Source organism: Triturus cristatus, chromosome 4_1 (assembly GCF_964204655.1).
Source record: "Triturus cristatus chromosome 4_1, aTriCri1.1, whole genome shotgun sequence".
Classification (NCBI taxonomy): domain Eukaryota; kingdom Metazoa; phylum Chordata; class Amphibia; order Caudata; family Salamandridae; genus Triturus; species Triturus cristatus.
Window position 1 is genome coordinate 1,245,556,672 of NC_140585.1, and position 18,609 is coordinate 1,245,575,280.

The 18,609-nt window shown below is 49.1% G+C and overlaps 1 protein-coding gene across 3 annotated transcripts in view; it reads right to left on the minus strand.

The window, feature by feature from the left end:
• SP7 (Sp7 transcription factor) overlaps positions 1–4,547 on the minus strand; it is a 50,725-nt gene extending 46,178 nt beyond the window's left edge. Inside the window, exon 1 of one of the 3 annotated variants that reach the window (XM_085654671.1) lies at positions 4,462–4,547. In XM_085654671.1, the coding sequence (XP_085510797.1) occupies positions 4,462–4,486 (25 nt within the window). In that variant the 5' untranslated portion in view covers positions 4,487–4,547. Of the gene's footprint in view, positions 1–2,394; positions 2,411–4,461 lie in introns of those variants that run through there. The other 2 variants (XM_085654675.1, XM_085654674.1) reach the window with 2 other exon arrangements.
• Positions 4,548–18,609: the final 14,062 nt, after the last annotated feature.

The window sequence follows — 18,609 nt, forward strand, 5'->3', positions numbered from 1 at the left end:
TGTCAAGACCGTTCCGAGGCCCTGGGGCAGCGGAAGCAGCTCGGTTAAACTCCGGGTCCGTTGTGATGCTCTCATTAGGGTTTCAAGGGCGAGTTAATGAACTCAAAGCCCCTTCCTGGCACAGTAATGAGCAGATGCCCTCTGTGTCTCGCTGACTTCACCGACCGCAGCCAGAGAGAGAGGCCGGGCCCACCCCGTGTCCTGACACGCAAGGGACGCGGGGAACAGAGGCAAGTCATCGGCTGCCCTGCGAGCCCTGTATAAGGAACAAGGAAAGGGCCCGCCTTAGGAGGAATGGCTGGCCCTCAGTAAAGTTCCTCAGTAAAGTGCCAAGCAAAAAAAATGAATGTGCCCTTGTGTAACGTAGCCGGTGCTCATGTGAAGCGCTCCAATACCTTCGGGTCGAGTTCGCGATGTATAAATCCGCAAAAAGAAAAGTGGCGGGAATAGGTTTCCGCCGGCAGTGGAAGTCAGTAGCATCCCCGCTATCCATCGATGAGGAGTGTGTGTGTCTCAGTACCGGGGCACGCACGTAGTGAGCACACTCCCCGTGTCTGGGCGCCGCCTCCAGCCCTCGGCCTCAGCAAGGAAGCATCTCACGGACAGTTGGACGAAGACCTCTCTCGGACAGGACGGCTCTGGTGTCCACGCGCTCCGCGGTGCCCACCTTGTGACAGCATCACCACAAGAGAAGCATCCCTACAAGTCCCCGCTGTCCTCCCTCGACAGCCCAGAACACACTGAGATGAATAAAAAACGGTCGGTTCGTCAGGAATGCATCCTACTGTCTGCCCCCGGGACCCAGTGCCAATAAAGTTCTCAGGTGATCAGCCCTGAACATCTGTCCAGCGCCCATCCTGTGCCCCGGGCCTCGCGGTTTCATAATGTATGTAGCAATTCCTGCCACGGGTTCTCTGCTTCAAAGCACTGTAAACATCACGTGTAAAGAGACGCCGTTTCCATTCAGACCTGGGTTATTTCGTATCAGTCCTGGCTCTGAAAGCTCGAGCACCGTCTTCAGTCGAGGCCCAGTAGTCAGTCCGACGCCACAGGCAGGCCTCTGATGTCGGTCATCTAATGGTGCAAGCAAAGACGTGAACTCGTTTGGCGCACTCCCTTTGCCATGGCTCACTGAGGCTGCACACTGGTGCAACACGGGCAGACTGGACAAACCCTGCTCTCGAAAGTGCCGAGACGGGAAAGCGCACAGTGCAGTGCTTTCAAAGAAACACATACATGTAGGGTTGTTGTAACTCTTCTGTTAAACAGGTGAGAGGAAGTGTGAAGGAGCATGGAATGGATGAGATGGAAGGCAGTGAAAAGTAGGATAGGGCAAGCGGAAGTCTGTGGTATTCTACTGCATAGAAAACACGTCCTTCCACTGCCAGCCAATGGTATTTCAGTCAGAAATGCAAGTTCTCTTTTCGGAAAGGACCCACTCCCAACAAGACAGCCCGCGCTGTGTAGGCTGCAGCTGGAACAGTAAGGAGCTCAGCGTTCCACCCAAGGGCGATGGGCGCTATGTAAATACTACTGTACAATAGTCTCATCTCAGGCCTCCTGTGCTGCCAGTGCCCCCCGCCTTAGAAACAGTGCCAGGAGCATCACCGGACTCTGAGAAAGCGTCTTTCCCCTCTGTCATCTCTACACGTATTACCGGCACTCAGTGATGGGTGACACTCTAGACTCGAGATATACACCTGCGTGCAGTACATGGGGATTATGGGTGAGTAGCCGGGCATTCCCATGGAGTGAATGTCTCTTCTAAATCAGCCCGTGAAGAGGCCCCTTCCACAGCAGGGCCAGCAGGGGCCCCCTCTTAGCCAGCTACGGCTCCCCGCACCCCCTCGCGGTGTGTACGCAGTACAGAGCGCCTAGCGCTGCCAGTGTGGCCCTCCCTGCGGGGCAGCACCTGCGAGGAGCGTCGCCGGACAGGGGCGCCAGGGGCCGCCTAGCGCACGAGTTACCGGCTTCTGACCTCGCCGGCGTCCTACATTGGTGGAGGAGGGTGATCCCGGATAAATCACTTTATTGAACTGCGACAGGCGCCCCTTATCTGCCGACAGGGCGAGTTTTTAGAAACAGTCAGCCGCACAGTATTAGGAGTTACATAAGAAAACTGGGCCGTGACATTCCTATTTGTCTCCAAAGTCCCGAGAAGTCTGCTCTCCGTTACTGTAAAGTCTCTATACTCTACCTAGAACATTAAACACGCGAGAAGGCTTCCCTCGTGCGGTCCTCAACCCATGCATCCCACTTTATAGGGCAATTCCAAATCTCAGGGGTATCCTTGCCCCAAAGACACGGCGAGTTCTTTGCATGCTTCACATCACTGACTGGGAAGAGGTGAGACCCGTTGGCTCATCTGCGCGCTGCGGTGTCATGGGAACTCACCTCTGATCCCGGCTTCCCCCTATGAGCGCACTGTGATCCTGGGCAATCCCTTTCTCAGTGCGCAGCGGTGCCCAGAGAAGGAGCCAATAAGGGACAGGGCGAGCGGCTGCATGAATCGCTGCTTCCAGTTTGGGCATCTATGAGTGTATGCACCTCGAAGGTACCGAGAGATGCTGCACTCCCTGCCCTCACCGCAGAGCTGATTCACATCACATGCAAGAAGTGCGGATACAGTGCTGCATGAGGCTCGGGTACCGCAGAACTCTCAGTTCCAGCTCTCCTTGGTACTGAGTACCGCTACCTGCCAAGTACTGAGAGAATCCGCCCTTCCTGCCCCACATTAGCAGCGGGCAGCGTGACAGACAGAAGCAAGTAGTGTACACAAAGTGCTGCACACCGCCGGGGCAGGTACAGCGGGGCTCTCCTCTCCCTAACATCACTTGTTGGTACTTACTACTTAGAGAGTACTTCTACCCCTCAAATACGGAGGACACCGCACTTCCTACTCAAGACTCCGGGTACTTCGACCTCTCAAGTACTGGGACACTCTGCACTTCATACGCCCACTTTATCACTGATCAAAATGACACAATTCAATAAAGAGGTGTGCATAAAGTGCTTCGAACAGCTGGGGCAGCTGCGAGTCCCCCTAGGCTCCCAGTAACAGCACCTGTTGATACCTAGAGAGAGTACTCCAACCTCTCAAGTACTGAAAGAAGCCGCACTTGCTACTCCACTTTAGCGCAGATCACCACGACAGGCAGAAACAAGAGGTGTGCATAAAGTGCTTCAAACAGCTGGGTCAGCTGCGAGTCCCCCTAGGCTCCCAGTAACAGCACCTGTTGATACCTAGAGAGAGTACCCAACCTCTCAAGTACTGAAAGAAGCCACACTTGCTACTCCACTTTAGCGCAGATCACCACGACAGGCAGAAACAAGAGGTGTGCATAAAGTGCTTCGAACAGCTGGGGCAGCTGCGAGTCCCCCTACGCTGCCAGTAACAGCACCTGTTGATACCTAGAGAGAGTACTCCAACCTCTCATGTCCTGAAAGAAGCCGCACTTGCTACTCCACTTTAGCGCAGATCACCACAACAGGCAGAAACAAGAGGTGTGCATAAAGTGCTTCAAACAGCTGGGGCAGCTGCGAGTCCCCCTAGGCTCCCAGTAACAGCACCTGTTGATACCTAGAGAGAGTACTCCAACGTCTCAAGCACTGAAAGAAGCCGCACTTGCTACTCCACTTTAGCGCAGATCACCACGACAGGCAGAAACAAGAGGTGTGCATAAAGTGCTTCGAACAGCTGGGGCAGCTGCGAGTCCCCCTAGGCTCCCAGTAACAGCACCTGTTGATACCTACAGAGTACTCCAACGTCTCAAGCACTGAAAGAAGCGCACTTGCTACTCCACTTTAGCGCAGATCACCACGACAGGCAGAAACAAGAGGTGTGCATAAAGTGCTTCAAACAACTGGGTCAGATGCGAGTCCCCCTGGGCTGCCAGTAACAGCACCTGTTGATACCTAGAGAGAGTACTCCAACCTCTCAAGTACTGAAAGAAGCCGCACTTGCTACTCCACTTTAGCGCAGATCACCACAACAGGCAGAAACAAGAAGTGTGCATAAAGTGCTTCAAACAGCTGGGTCAGCTGCGAGTACCATGGGCTCCCAGTAACAGCACCTGTTGATACCTAGAGAGAGTACTCCAACCTCTCAAGCACTGAAAGAAGCCGCACTTGCTACTCCACTTTAGCGCAGATCACCACGACAGGCAGAAGTGTGCATAAAGTGCTTCAAACAGCTGGGTCAGCTGCGAGTACCATGGGCTCCCAGTAACAGCACCTGTTGATACCTAGAGAGAGTACTCCAACCTCTCAAGTACTGAAAGAAGCCGCACTTGCTACTCCACTTTAGCGCAGATCACCACGACAGGCAGAAACAAGAAGTGTGCATAAAGCGCCGCGCTCAGGCGCTGGTAGTGGCGCGCGTGTCCCTGAAGCTGCTGTCCTGCCCAGCCCAGCACCCCACAGCGCAGGAGAAGGAAGGAGTAAGAGGCGCGGGAGAGTTACCTGCCTCGAGCATCGATGAGGCCATGCCGGTCCCGGGGCTCCGCTCTGCCGCCGCCGCGCTGCTCCGCTCACCTCAAGCTGCAATGGGCGAATGGGCCGGGCCGGCGGCTGAGGCCTCTCCTCGCCGCCACCCCTCCCTCCCTCCCTCCTCCCCCGCAGGGCCCGCCCTCTAATTACCACCCCGAGCCGGCCAGTCTCTTAAACCCTCTCTGCACTTCCCCGAGACTCGTAAAAGAGGGGGTGGGGAGGGCGCGGGACTGGCAACGGAGCGCTATCACTGGGGTGAGAGAGAGCCAGGCTCGTGACAGAGACAAGAGAGGTGACGGGACAGGTACAGAGGGAAGTGCGAGAGAGAAAGAGCTGGACCCACAGGCATCCCAAGAGAAAAAGAGAGTGATGGACGAGAGAAGCATTAGAGTGGAGGCAGGGAGTTACACATACACGAGAGAGATAGGCGCACTGGACTAGAGATGAGATGCAGAAATGCGAACAAAAATGTAAGAAACGAGAGAGAACAAGAGTGTTAGATATTGGGGGGGGGGGCTGAGAGAAATGCGAGAGGAGAGACAGAACAAGCCATATTGCAGAGGAGAGGGTAGGAAATATCACAGAGGAGTGGGAGACTTACCAGGGGAAATAACGGAGAAATGGAACAAAAATATTAGTGAGGAAAAAGAGATAAAGTATTCAATATGAGAGAAATATTACAACGGAGAGAGAGAACAAGAAATATTAAAGATGAGGGGGAGAAAGCATGACTTACTGGAAAGTAGAAACTTAGCAATAGAGGAGAGGGAAAGTGCACAAATATTAGTGAAGAGAAAGAATCTAAGAAATTACAGAGAGTGATGGCAAGAGAGATTAGAAGAAAGACAGAGTGAGGAGAGCTGAAAGTGAAATATGAACAGAAGGACGCGTCAGCAATCACAGCAAAAGCGGCCGGGTGCCCCCCTCTCTCGCATGAACGTAGACACGTCTTCGGGGTAACACAGGTGCGAGTTCTTAGGATCCCTACAGACCCTGAACTCAGTCTGGTACCCAGGGCTTTCCAAACTCTGCGAACGTGGACAGGAGCAGGTATTCAGTGCTGTCATTGTAACAGCGCTAAAGCAAACCACCCGGGCTGGAGCCCACACGACGGAAGAAGGGGAGAGGCCAGTTTATTCCCACATGTAACCCAACGACCAGAGAGCATCAGCAGAAGAGGGCTCAGGCCCCCATCATTGCGGCCCGCTCTGTGCAGAGTCTCGGCTCCCCCTGCACACCTGCCAACAGGCCTAGTCAGGCCGGAGACTCCCCATCTTTAAGCCAAAACGGCTTTATTTTAGCTTTCGACCGCAGGAAATTGCCTCTGCTACAATGAAAGTCTGTAAGGAAAATTTCGTTCCGATTTTTTCAGGTCTGATTTCGAACAGTTGACATGTGTGCTCCCGACGAGGCCTGCAAGAGATCCCCCAATAGCTGCTAAACCTATGTGGCCCATGGAGGACGCACTTAAACTAAAGTCCGGAATCTTAGAGGACATTCCAACTTAATTAGAAACACCAATTTAACAAAAACCGGCAGCTCGCTGAACTCACAAATGAATATATCTACTGGAGAACATAGTTCTACACCCTGGGAAACGTCATGAAATCCAGGACCTGCTCCACTTAAATAGAGTGCCAACCTCCTGGAAGCTCATTAGGGGCACAGTGTCCTGCCCCGGACTTCAGTGGGGCAGCCTAAAGCATTCTGGGTGTTGTGAACTGGCTCATTAAACGAACACTGATCTGTATGTACAAAGCTCGTGACCATAATGACCTGGAAAGAGTTGGCCACCATATGGAGCACATTTTTTTAATATATGATATGTTATAAAAAAAAAGCTCCGAGCTATGAATCCTCTACCACGAAGAGCTAGATTAATTGATAATGGATAAAGAGCTCCCTCTGATTGACAACCACTTACTCAGATGCCGCCTCCCCCTCCCCCCATGAAACACATCCAGTTCCAGATCCAGCCCAACCCCAGAACTACGCTACGTGGAACACTCGCCTACAGACCCCCTGGACCCCGCACCCCTTCACCAACGTCAAAGCAACTTCATTGCATCCCACACCCTCACCTCTACATACTACTCAGAGACCTGAACTTCCACCTGGACAACCACAGTGACCCCAACTCCACTGCCCCTCCTAGAGAACCTCACCAACATAGGTCTTCAGCAACTTCTCCACCCCCAATCACACAGTAGGACACACACTCAGCCCCATCTTCACCGGAGGAAACAACATTCGCTTCAGCCACACAACAGAACTGCTCTGGACCGACCATCACTTCATCCATTTCTCCTTTACGAAGCCCACCGCACACAAGCACACGCGCAGCCTCCCATGCAGAAGCTGGAACAAAGTGTCCGAAGAACACCTCACCTCCACCCTCACCTGCACTCCACCCCCAATTATGACAGACGCCAACACAGCAGCAAGAAACCTCCACCAATGGATCGCCAACTGCGCCAAAACTCTCATTCCGCTCCAGAACACCTCGAGATGACACAACAAGAGAGCCAACTGGTTCACCCTGGCTCTCCAAGAATCCAAGCGCTCCTGCCAACGACTGGAAAAGACGTGGAGGAACTGCAAAACCCAAGACGCACGCTCAGCCTACAAAACAGCCATCATAGCACACCACCAACTCATCAAATGAACAGAGAAAAACTTCATCCAAGACAGAATCCTCTCCAACACCCACAACTCCAAGGAACTGTTCGCCATCATACATGAATTTGCCAAAGCCAACAGCGAAACAACCAAAGTACCTCCCTCCCAAGACCTCTGCAACAAACTCAGTTCCTTCTTTTACCTCAAGATCAAGACGCTCTACGACAACTTCGATGACCAACCCGCACTGCCAACAACGCCACCCAACAGACCCTTCTCACCTGGGCCCCTCTTACTACAGAAGTCACCCTAAAGACAATGAAGAGCACCCACTCTGGAGCACCCGCTGCACATCTTCCACAGGCCCGCCACTGCCATGCACCTGAGCTACGCTGAACTATCAACTGCTCCCTCAAGACAACCAGATTCCCCGACAACTGGAAGTGCGCTGAAGTCAACCCCCACCTAAAGAAGCCCTCCGCAGACCTGATGGACCTCAAGAACTTCAGGCCCATCTCACTGTCTCCTTCTGCAACCAAAGTCATTGAAAAGGCAAAATCTTAGACACCTCTCAATCCGAATTTCGCAGCGACCACAGCACCGAGACCGTCCTCCTCGGCGCCACCGATGAAATTCGGGCCTTCCTCGACCAAGGCCATACTGCAGCTCTCATCCTCCTGGATCTATCAGCAGCCTTCAACACTGTCTCCCACCGCACACTAGCCACCAGGCTCCAAGACACCGGCATCCAACGAAAGACCTTAGACTGGATACGATCATTCCTCTCAGGCAGAACACAGAGAAAGACTCCCGCCTTTCCTCTCTGAACCGACAGAGATCAGATGCAGAGTACACCACAGATCCTCTCTCAGCCCCACACTCTTCAACGTCTACATGGCCCTCCTCGCAACCCTTGTCAGAAACCACGGGCTCAACATCGTCTCCTATGCCGATGACACCCAGCTCATCCTCTCCCTCAGCAAGGAACCAGACATCACCAGGAACCACTCCCCAAAAGGGACGAAAGCCGACCTGGATGAGGAATAGCTGCCTGAAACTCAACTTGGAGAAAACAGAAGTCCTCCTCCTCGGCTCCACCCCCTCTGGGTAGGACACGACACCTGGTGGCCCCCTGCCATCAGAGACCCACCCACACCAACGGACCATGCACACAACCTCAGCATCATACTCAACTCATCGCTCACCATGAAATGCCAGATCAACGCCATATCCTCCCCATGCTTCAACATCCTCCGCATACTTCGCAAGACTTTCAAGTGGATCCCCCGACTCCAGGAAAACTGTCACTCATGCACTCATCACCAGCAGACTGAACTATGGCAATGCCCACTACGCCAGAATCAACAAAAAACTCCTCCGCAAACACCAGACCATCCAGAACGCCACAGCCAGACTTATCCTCAATATCCCATGGCACAACCATATCACCCAACACCTACGCAACCTCCACTGGCTCCCTGTCAAAAGAAGAATAACTTTCAAGCTGCTCACACACGCCTCCAAAGCCCTACACAACACTGGACCCCAATACCTCAACGACCGAATCTCCTACCATGCCCCCAAGAGAAACCTCCTCTCAGTCGACCTCTCCCTAGCCACCGTTCCAAGCTTCTACAGGACCAGCGCAGGTAGAAGATCCTTCCTTTACCTCACAGCCAAGACCTGGAACAAACTCCCCCTTCCCCTCCGACGGAGCCCAACACTGCCTCAATTCAGGAAGGATCTCAAGACCTGGCTCTTCGAATGACCCAAACGTAGATGCTCACACCCACCCCCAGTGCTTTCAGACCCTCACAAGTGAGTAGTGCACTTTATAAACCCCTGATTAATTGATTGATTGATTTGCTGGAGACGTCAAACCTATACTTTTTTATGACAGAGTCATCCGGAACCAGAATCTACCAAACAACACAGTACAGGGGAGTCCAGTCCAACGGGAAAACAGACACAAAGTATCGCAAGGCAACTACCCCAAGCAGAACACGGTCAACATCCACTGTTTGTAGTAGAAAATCAAAAGCAGAATGCTGGATACTGCTGGGTGAAACGTGGCAAGAACTCTTTCCAGTGCAAGTCCAAGGAAACTCAATAATAAAAAGAGTTTAAAAAGTCCCTACAGTAGAAGATGAACATCTCAGATAACGCGTCCACAAAACATAACACAAAAACTACACGAGTGTGCTTTAAAAAACATAAAAAAATATGAGCAACAAAATGGTAAACTTAAAAAAGACAACAGACTCCCAGGCAGCTGGATGAATACTTGATAATGAAATACACAACTCACCAAGAAACATCAGAAAAACATAAAAAACAAATTATTAAAAATGGGCAGGAAATTAGAAAACACAAAAACAGACGAAAATGAAACTCTACAAACAGCTATACAAGAACTATATCCTATAGTACATCTGTTAATACCGAAAATCCCTAAACATAAGCCAGTATAGATCAAGTACGGACTCAACAACCAGAGGATTGAGACCCAGAAGGATAGCATACTAAAGCAGTGCAAGGCCTCAGCGACCAGAGGCTGGGGCCCCAGAAGGATAGCACACTACAGCAGCGCAAGACCTCGGCAACCAGAGGCTGGAGACCGGAAAAGGATAGCACACTCAAGCATCGCAAGACCTCAGCAACCAGAGGCGGGAGACCCAGAAGGATAGCACACTAAAGCATCGCTAGACATCAGCGACCAGAGGTTGGAGACCCGAGATGGATTGTGCCCTAATACATCGCAAGACCTCAGTAACCAGAGGCTGGAGACAGATGGCACACTACTGCTTAGCAAGACCTCAGCAACCAGAGGCAGGAGACCCAGAAGGATAGTACACTAAAGCATTGCAAGACATCAGCGACCAGAGGTTGGAGACCCGAGAAGGATTGTACCCTAATACATCGCAAGACCTCAGCAACCAGAGACTGGAGGAGGATAATACACTAAAGCATCGCAAAACATCAGCAACCGGAGGCTGGAAACCAAAGAAGATTAGTACACTAAAGCATCACAAGATCTCAGCCACCAGAGGCTGGAGACCAGAGAAGGATACTACACTAAAGCATTGCAAGACCTCAGTGACCGGAGGCTGGAGACCGAAGGAGGATAGCACACTAAAGCATTGCAAGACCTCAACGACCGGAGGCTAGAAACCAGAGAAGGGTACCACACTAAAGCATTGCAAGATCTCAGTGACCGGATGCTGCAGACCAGAGAAAGATACCATACTAAAGCAGCTCAAACACTCAGCAACCAGAGGCTAGGGACCGAAGAAGGATAGCACACTAAAGCAGCACAAGACCTCAGCAACCGGAGACCCGAGAAGAATAGCACACTAAAGCATCGCAAGACATCAGTGACCAGAGGCTGGAGACCCAAGAAGGATAGCACACTAAAGCATTGCAAGAACTCAGTGACGGGATTCTGAAGACCAGAGAAAGATAGCACACTAAAGCAGCGCAAACACTCAGCAACCAGAGGCTAGAGACCTGAGAAGGATAGCACACTAAAGCAGCACAAGCCCTCAGCGACCGGAGACCCGAGAAGGATAGCACACTAAAGCATCTCAAGATATCAGCAACCAGAGGCTGGAGACCCAAGAAGGATAGCACACTTAAGCATTGCATGAACTCAGTGAGCAGCGCAAACACTCAGCAACCTGAGGCTAGAGACCTGAAAACAATAGCACACTAAAGCAGCACAAGACCTCAGCGACCAGAGACCCGAGAAGGATAGCACACTAAAGCATCGCAAGACATCAGCGACCAGAGGCTGGAGACCCAAGAAGGATAGCACACTAAAGCATTGCATGAACTCAGTGAGCAGTGCAAACACTCAGCAACCAGAGGCTAGAGACCTGAGAAGGATAGCACACTAAAGCAGCACAAGACCTCAGCGACCAGAGACCCTAGAAGGATAGCACACTAAAGCATCGCAAGACATCAGCGACCAGAGGCTGGAGATCCAAGAAGGATATCACACTAAAGTACTGAAGACCTCAGCAACCAGAAGCTGGAGACCAGAAAAGGATAGCACACTAAGGCAACGCAATCCATAAGCGCCCGGAGAAGGATAGTACACTAAGGCAACGCAAGAGTTGGGCACCATACACTAAAAAAATTGTACATTATATGTTATCAAAACAAGCCCCAAGCTAGGAATCCCCCACCACGAAGAGCAAGATTTATTGATTAGATAGAGACATCAAACCTATACTTCTCTAAGACAGAGTCATCTGGAAACAGAATCCACCAAAGATCACAGCACAGGGGAATGCAGTCCAAAGGGAAACAGACACAAAGTTTCTCAAGGCAAATACTCCAAGCAGAATAAGGGCAACATCTGCTGTTTGTAGTTGAAAAACAAACAGCTGAATTCTGGATACTGCTGGGTGAAACGTGGCAACAACTCTTTCCAGTGAAAGTCCAAGGAAATGCAATAATAAAACGAGTTAAAAAGGTCCCAACAGTAGAAGATGAACACCTCAGATAACGCATCCACAAAACATAACACAACAAGCATTTACAATGCAATAGGTCTCGCAACTGCAAGTTTTGGAGCTATTGGCATTGTAAATGGCAATGCCTTTTATAAAAAATTAAAAGGCATTGTCATTTACAATACCAAAAGCAACACCTATTGCATTGCAGAGCACAATATCCGTAAAGCGGGCACTGCGCTCATTAAAGTAAAAAAAAAAAAAAGAAAGAGAGTGGTGTCCCTGAAGTGGGCGCCGCGATCATGACTAACGTTAATTTTTAAAAAATGAACCCAAGCGTGGTGTCCCTGAAGCGGGCGCTGCACTTGGAATTACATTTTAAAAAACAATAAAATAAACCGAGCACGGTGTCCCTGGACTGGGCACCGCGCTTGGTATTAAATACAATAAAAAAATTATAATAAGCTGAGCGCGGTGTCCCTGAAGCGGGCGCCACTCTTCGTATTAAAGTTTGAAATTAAAAACAAAAACAGAAAACGAAATGCAAATTACATTAGGAAGCGGCCACCGTTACCGAAGCTGGCACCCCGTGTGTGCTGTGTCCCTTAATGAAGTACATAGTTCTCAGAACTGGTAATGAAGGCTCCGGAGTTAGTACACAGTAAAAGATCGAGTCCCTAACAAATGGAAACAAGGCGGTAACAAGGAGGGACTAACAAGCGTCATAATGAATCGGAAGCCAGCATTTACCAAGGACAATGAGACCAGCCAATAAAAAGTACGGGCGGAGAGTGGGCGAAGCTTACACAGCATACTCTGCTACTGCATGCCTTGCAGAGCGAGCAGTGCATGCGCGCTGCCTCTAGGCTCGACCTAAAAACTACACAAGTGTGCTTTAAAAAACACAAAGAAATATGTGCAACAAAAGACAACAAGCTCCCAGGTAGCTGGCGATGAATACTTGAAAATAAAATGCTCAACTCGCCAGGAAACATCAGAAAAGCACAAAAAAGACAAATTATTGACTCCACTATCAAAAGAAACAGGAAAATTGGCAGGAATTTAGAACTAAAACTGCACAAGAACTATATCCTATAGGACTTCTGTTCATACTGTAAAATCCTAAACATCAGCCATTATGGATCAAGACCAGGCTCAGCGACCGTAGGCTGGAGACCCAGAAGGATAGCATACTAAAGCAGCGCAAGATCTCAGCGACCGGATGCAAGAGACGGGAGAAGGATAGCACACTACAGCATCGCAATACTTCAGAGACAAGAGGCTGGAGACTAGAGAAGGAAAGTCCACTAAAGCAGTGCAAGACCTCAGCAACCGGAGGCTGGAGATCAGAGAAGGATAACACACTAAAGCATCGCAAGACCTCAGCGACCAAAGGCTGGAGACAGGAAGTTAGCACACTACAGCACTGTAAGGCCTCAGCGACTGGAGACTGGAAACCGTAGAAGGATAGCAACACTAAAGTATCGCCAGACCTCAGCGACGGGAGGCCGGAGACCTGAGAAGAATAGCACACTAAAGAATTGCAAGATCTCAGCGACCGGAGGCTGGAGACGGGAGAAGGATAGCACACTGCAGCATCGCAAGACCTCAGAGACAAGAGGCTGGAGACTGGAGAAGGAAAGTCCACTAAAGCAGCGCAAGACCTCAGCGACCGGAAACTGGAGACTAGAGACGGATAGTACACTAAAGCAGCGAAATATCTCAGCAATGAGAGGCTGGAGCCCAGAGAAGGATACCACTCTAAAGCAGTGCAAGACCTCAGCTACCGGAGGCTGGAGACCAGCGACAGATACCACACTAAAGCATCGCAAGATGTCAGAGACCGGAAGCTGGAGACTTGAGAAGGATAACACACTAAAGTATCGCAAGACATGTGTGAATGGAGGCTGGAGGTCCGAGAAGGAAAGCACAGTAAAGCAGCGCAAGACCTCCGCGACTGGAGGCTGAAGACCGTAGTAGGATAGCACACTAAAGTGTCACAAGACCTCTGCGACCAGAGACTAGAGAGCTGAGAAGGATAGCACACTAAAGCATCACAAGACATCAGTTACCGGAAGCTGAAGACCATAGTAGGATAGCACACTAAGGCAACGCAATATGTCAGCCACCGGAGAAGGATAGCACACTAAAGCAACGCAACACCTCAGTGACCAGAGGCTGGAGACCCGAGAAGAATAGCACACTAAACCCATTGCAAGGCCTCAGCGACCGGAGGCTGGAGACCCAAGAAGGATAGTACACTAAAGCAGCGAAAGACCTCGGTGACTGGACTTTGGAGACCCAAGTAGGATAGCACACTAAAGGAGCACAAGACCTCATTGACCAGAGTCTGGAGACTCAAGAAGGATATCACACTAAAGCAGCGCAAGACCTCAGCGACCGGAGGCTGGAGACCCAAGAATGATAGTACACTAAAGCAGCGAAAGACCTCGGTGACTGGACTTTGGAGACCCAAGTAGGATAGCACACTAAAGGAGCACAAGACCTCATTGACCAGAGTCTGGAGACTCAAGAAGGATATCACACTAAAGCAGCGCAAGACCTCAGTGACCGGAGGCTGGAGACCCAAGAAGGATAGTACACTAAAGCAGCGAAAGACCTTGGCGACTGGACTTTGGAGACCCGAGAAGGATAGCACACTAAAGTATTGCAAGGCCTCAGCGACCGGAGGCTGGAGACCCATGAAAGATAGCACACTAAAGCGTCGCAAGACCTCTGTGACTGGTGGTTGGAGACCAGAGAAGGATAGCACACTAAGGCAACACAAGACCTCAGACAGCGACCAGAGGCTGGACCCAAGAAGGATAGCACACAAAGGCAGTGAAAGGCCTCAGCGACCATAGGCTGGAGACCCATGAAAGATAGCACACTAAAGCATCGCAAGACCTCTGTGACTGGTGGTTGGAGACCAGAGAAGGATAGCACACCAAGGCAACACAAGACCTTGGCAACCAGAGGCTGGAGACCGGAGAAGGATAGCACACTAAAGCGTCGCAAGACCACAGTGACTGGACTTTCGAGACGCAAGAAAGATAGCACACTAAGGCAATGCAAGACCAAATTGTTAAACTACGTGACCTGCGTCTCACAGAAAACAAAACACACTATCTCATGCACTGTCCTAAACATGAGGGATGTGAAACTACTACTATGGGGGATTCAGAGAACACGAAGGGGCTCTCAGTCCACGTATTCACCTCAAATACAACTCAAACTGGGCAACAGACTGACTATCTGTGATTTTGTGAGAGCCGCGTGGACCCAAAAGCTCACATTTAAAACTATTGCAGCACCTGTAACTTGCAAAGCTATAGCAATCCGTGCGCGTGCAGCTTTACTGGAGGCAACGGACTGGAAGCATTGTTTAATATCAACTCAAACCGTGGCGAGGAGAAAGGGGGAAGGGGCGACAAGCGGAGAGAGTAGGCAGAGGAGATACGGAAAGAGCACAGTGCAAGGACGAGGGAGAGAGAATGGCAGGTGAGATGAGGCTCGAAAATGAAATTGTAGCGAGACAGCTGCAGTAAAAAGAGTAGAGCGAGAGAGAAGGGAGGATAGGAATAAGGCTAGGCCAAACATGTGGTTAAGGACACATCTATCTGGAATTTAGCAGTAGGAGGGGAAAGAAATACAGAAATAAGTTAAGTGAGCAATAGCGGAAAGAGTGCTGGCGGGAGTGTCAAGCCAAGAAATGATAGATAGATAGATAGATAGATAGATAGATAGATAGATAGATAGATAGATAGATAGATAGATAGATAGATAGATAGATAGATAGATAGATAGATAGATAGATAGATAGATAGATAGATAGATAGATAGATAGATAGATAGATAGATAGATAGATAGATAGATAGATAGATAGATAGATAGATAGATAGATAGATAGATAGATAGATAGATAGATAGATACCAGAACAAAATATGGTGGTGTGAGCTTCAGAGCAAGAATTAGTCTGGAGGCGAGAAAGTACAGAAGATAGAGAGGGGCCAACGAGAAATACTGGCAGGGAAAAATCATAATGTTATGTCAGATAGAAAGCGGACAGAAGAAAAATATTGAAGAGGAGGGACGAAGGACAGGGTGATAGAAATGTGAAGAAACAATATAGGAGAGCAGAGAGAATGTGCAGCACAGAGAAGGGCAAAGTGCGGCAGAGCTAAACATACCAGAGAGAAGGACAAAACCATAACTAATTTAGGGAAGGGCAGAAAAACAGCAAATAGCAGAATAAACATATTAGAGAGGAGGGGAGAGAAGGAAGGAGAGAGGACTTAACAGTAAATACAGAAGAAGAAAAGAAAAATACATATTCGAGAGTAAGGATAGACGAAAGAGAGCAGGAGAAAGATATACTGAGGAAGCGAATAAGGGAGGAACAGAGAGAACGAGAGACAGGTTGGAGAGAAATAGAGGTAGAGAGAGAGGGCGCTCAAAACAGAGCCAATATAAAAAAAATAGGTGAAGGAGAAATAAAACAAAAGAGAGAGAAACAATGATATAGAATGGTAGTAAGATAATGATTATAGGTGAGAGAACGGGGAATACCTGATTTGGGAATGGGGAAGTAAAAGAGTGAGATGGGCCGGAGCCAAGTAGAAATGACAGGAAGGGAGAGTAACCGCGCAGGATGAGACAACGGGGTGGAGTGTGGGAGAAACAAGGGGGGGGGGATAAGTGTACCCTGCAAGACCTGTGTACACGGTGTACGCGTGGCAAACGCACCCCCGATGAAGGAAGGACCCGGCGAGCTCGAGGCAAAGCTCCAGGCGGGGGCGGCCGCGGGTACATCGAGTTTCACCGGGTGGGGGTGGACGGTGGAAACTGCAGGTAATTGGGAGAAGGCGGTGATTAGCATGGCCTCCTGTTAATAAAGCACATCAAAGAGGTGGGCGGAGGGGGAGGGCCCGCCGAGGCTGCTGGGAGAGCGCTGCCAGCTCCCGCGAGGATGCCTCGGCGCTGCCAGCTCCCGGAGCGGGCAGCACTCAGAGGCGCAGACAGACGCACAGACACAGACTCACACACACACACACACACACATAATAAATTATATATACGGTATTTGCGTAGTTAGTTCCGCGGATCGTCTGTGCTTGTTCTGGTTGTTTATGGCTGAAGGAGCTGGTGATCAGAACCGGTGCCTGTAACGGAAACAAGTAGTGGCAAGCTCCTGTGATGGGTGCATTTTTTAATTTTTTTGTTGTTAAACTATTGCAAGATTATGCCACAAAATAATTGTGCTTAATTTGTAAACAAAATAAAATAATTATAATAATAGGCGCCAGGGCTCTCGTCAGGAGGTCACTGCAGCTTGCATCACACATTGCCCCTGCAATGCTGCCAATGATAGCAACAATACACCTATTACCCATCACATTCCTACAAAAGTGACAATTCGGACTATTTCAGGCCCTCAAAGCTGTAAGAATGGCTTGTGTGGCAGGCAATAGTCATTTTTAATGTAATTTCATTAATAATTAACTGTTGCAGTGATTTCTAAATTAGCCAGACAGTGCCACCTTGTGCCAGACTGTCACAAGCGCTGGTGTTGACAATTAAGTGCCGGCCGAGCACCGGAAAACACTGGCTCAAATTAAGCACTGAAAATAAGTATTGACTATAATTTAATAGAACATGGCAGCTGCTTCTTAGCAGGCAGGTGTACTTAGCAAAGGTATAGAATCCATTTTTAGTTTTAATTCACATACTACAAATGCAGAGGGGTGGCTCAAAGTCCCTCTATTGATGTACACATGTTTTAAGGAAAAAAATATAAGTTGTTTTAATTACACAGCGCCAATAAAATGAAAATTTCTCTAGGCCAGTTACTGCTTCTTGCTGCAAAGTTCTGGCAACTGCAGTTCTCTTCTAGCCAGTAATGCCACTGTCCTATTAAAAGTGAAGCAGGCTGGCCGATAAATGCCAGGTCTGTTGAATTAAAAGTGCAGCAGCCCTGCTGAGAAATATGCACAGTGCTGCCAGAAGTATAGCAGGCCTTCCAAGAAGTAGTAAATATTACTGAGGTGCACTACAGTTGCTGAGTAGTGCTGGCACTAACCTATTTCAAATATGTCAACAAGTGTCCCATTACAAGTATGTATTCAGACCTACTGAAAGTGCTGATACTGTCTCATTGAAAGAATAGCAGTCCCGCTGAGCAATGCTAACACTGCCCTATTAAAAGCATGGCAGGCCTGCTGAGACGAGCAGGACTATTCTGCTAACAGTAGAAGTATAGTAGCCTTGCGGAAAAGTGTGAGTACTGGCCTAATCAAAGTATAACAACTCTGGTGAGAAGTCACAGCACTTCATGGTGAGAGTATAGAAATCCTTCTGCGAAGGGCCAGCGTTCTCTTATTAAATGTTCAGTAACCTCAATAACAAGCATTTACAATGCAATGGTCTCGGCATTGGTAAAGTTAGAGCTATTGGCATTGCTCATGACATTATTTTTGTTTATGTTTTTGTTTTTAAAACATTTAAAGAAACGGTATTGTTATTTACAATGTCAATGTCAATAGCTTAATCACTCTCAAATGCGAGACCTATTGCATTTGCACCCACACACAGAGCCACCTACACACACACTGATTAAGCTATTGACATTGTAAATAACAATGCCGTTTCTCTACATGTTTTAAAAACAAAAACATAAACAAAAATAATGTCATGAGCAATGCCAATAGCTCTAACTTTAACAATGCCGAGACCGTTGCATTGTAAATGCTTGTTACTTCTGTTCCGACAGCAAACAAAATGCCTCCACTGACTTTAACTGAGTCATCAGCTTTCCAAACATATCACCCACAAAAAAAGTGTTAATTCACTCTTGACCTTTATCGGACCACCCTCAAACACTTGACTTCACCCTCATTTCTGAGGCAAGAGGTTTAAAGGTTTAACAAAGCAAATGTCTCCTATTCCAATTTTGGCACCCATACAAACCTCGCCTGATCCAGTAGTTAAATCGGTTAAGCAGTTGATTCTGAGATATGTATTTATCCTGCAAGTCACACGGGCTC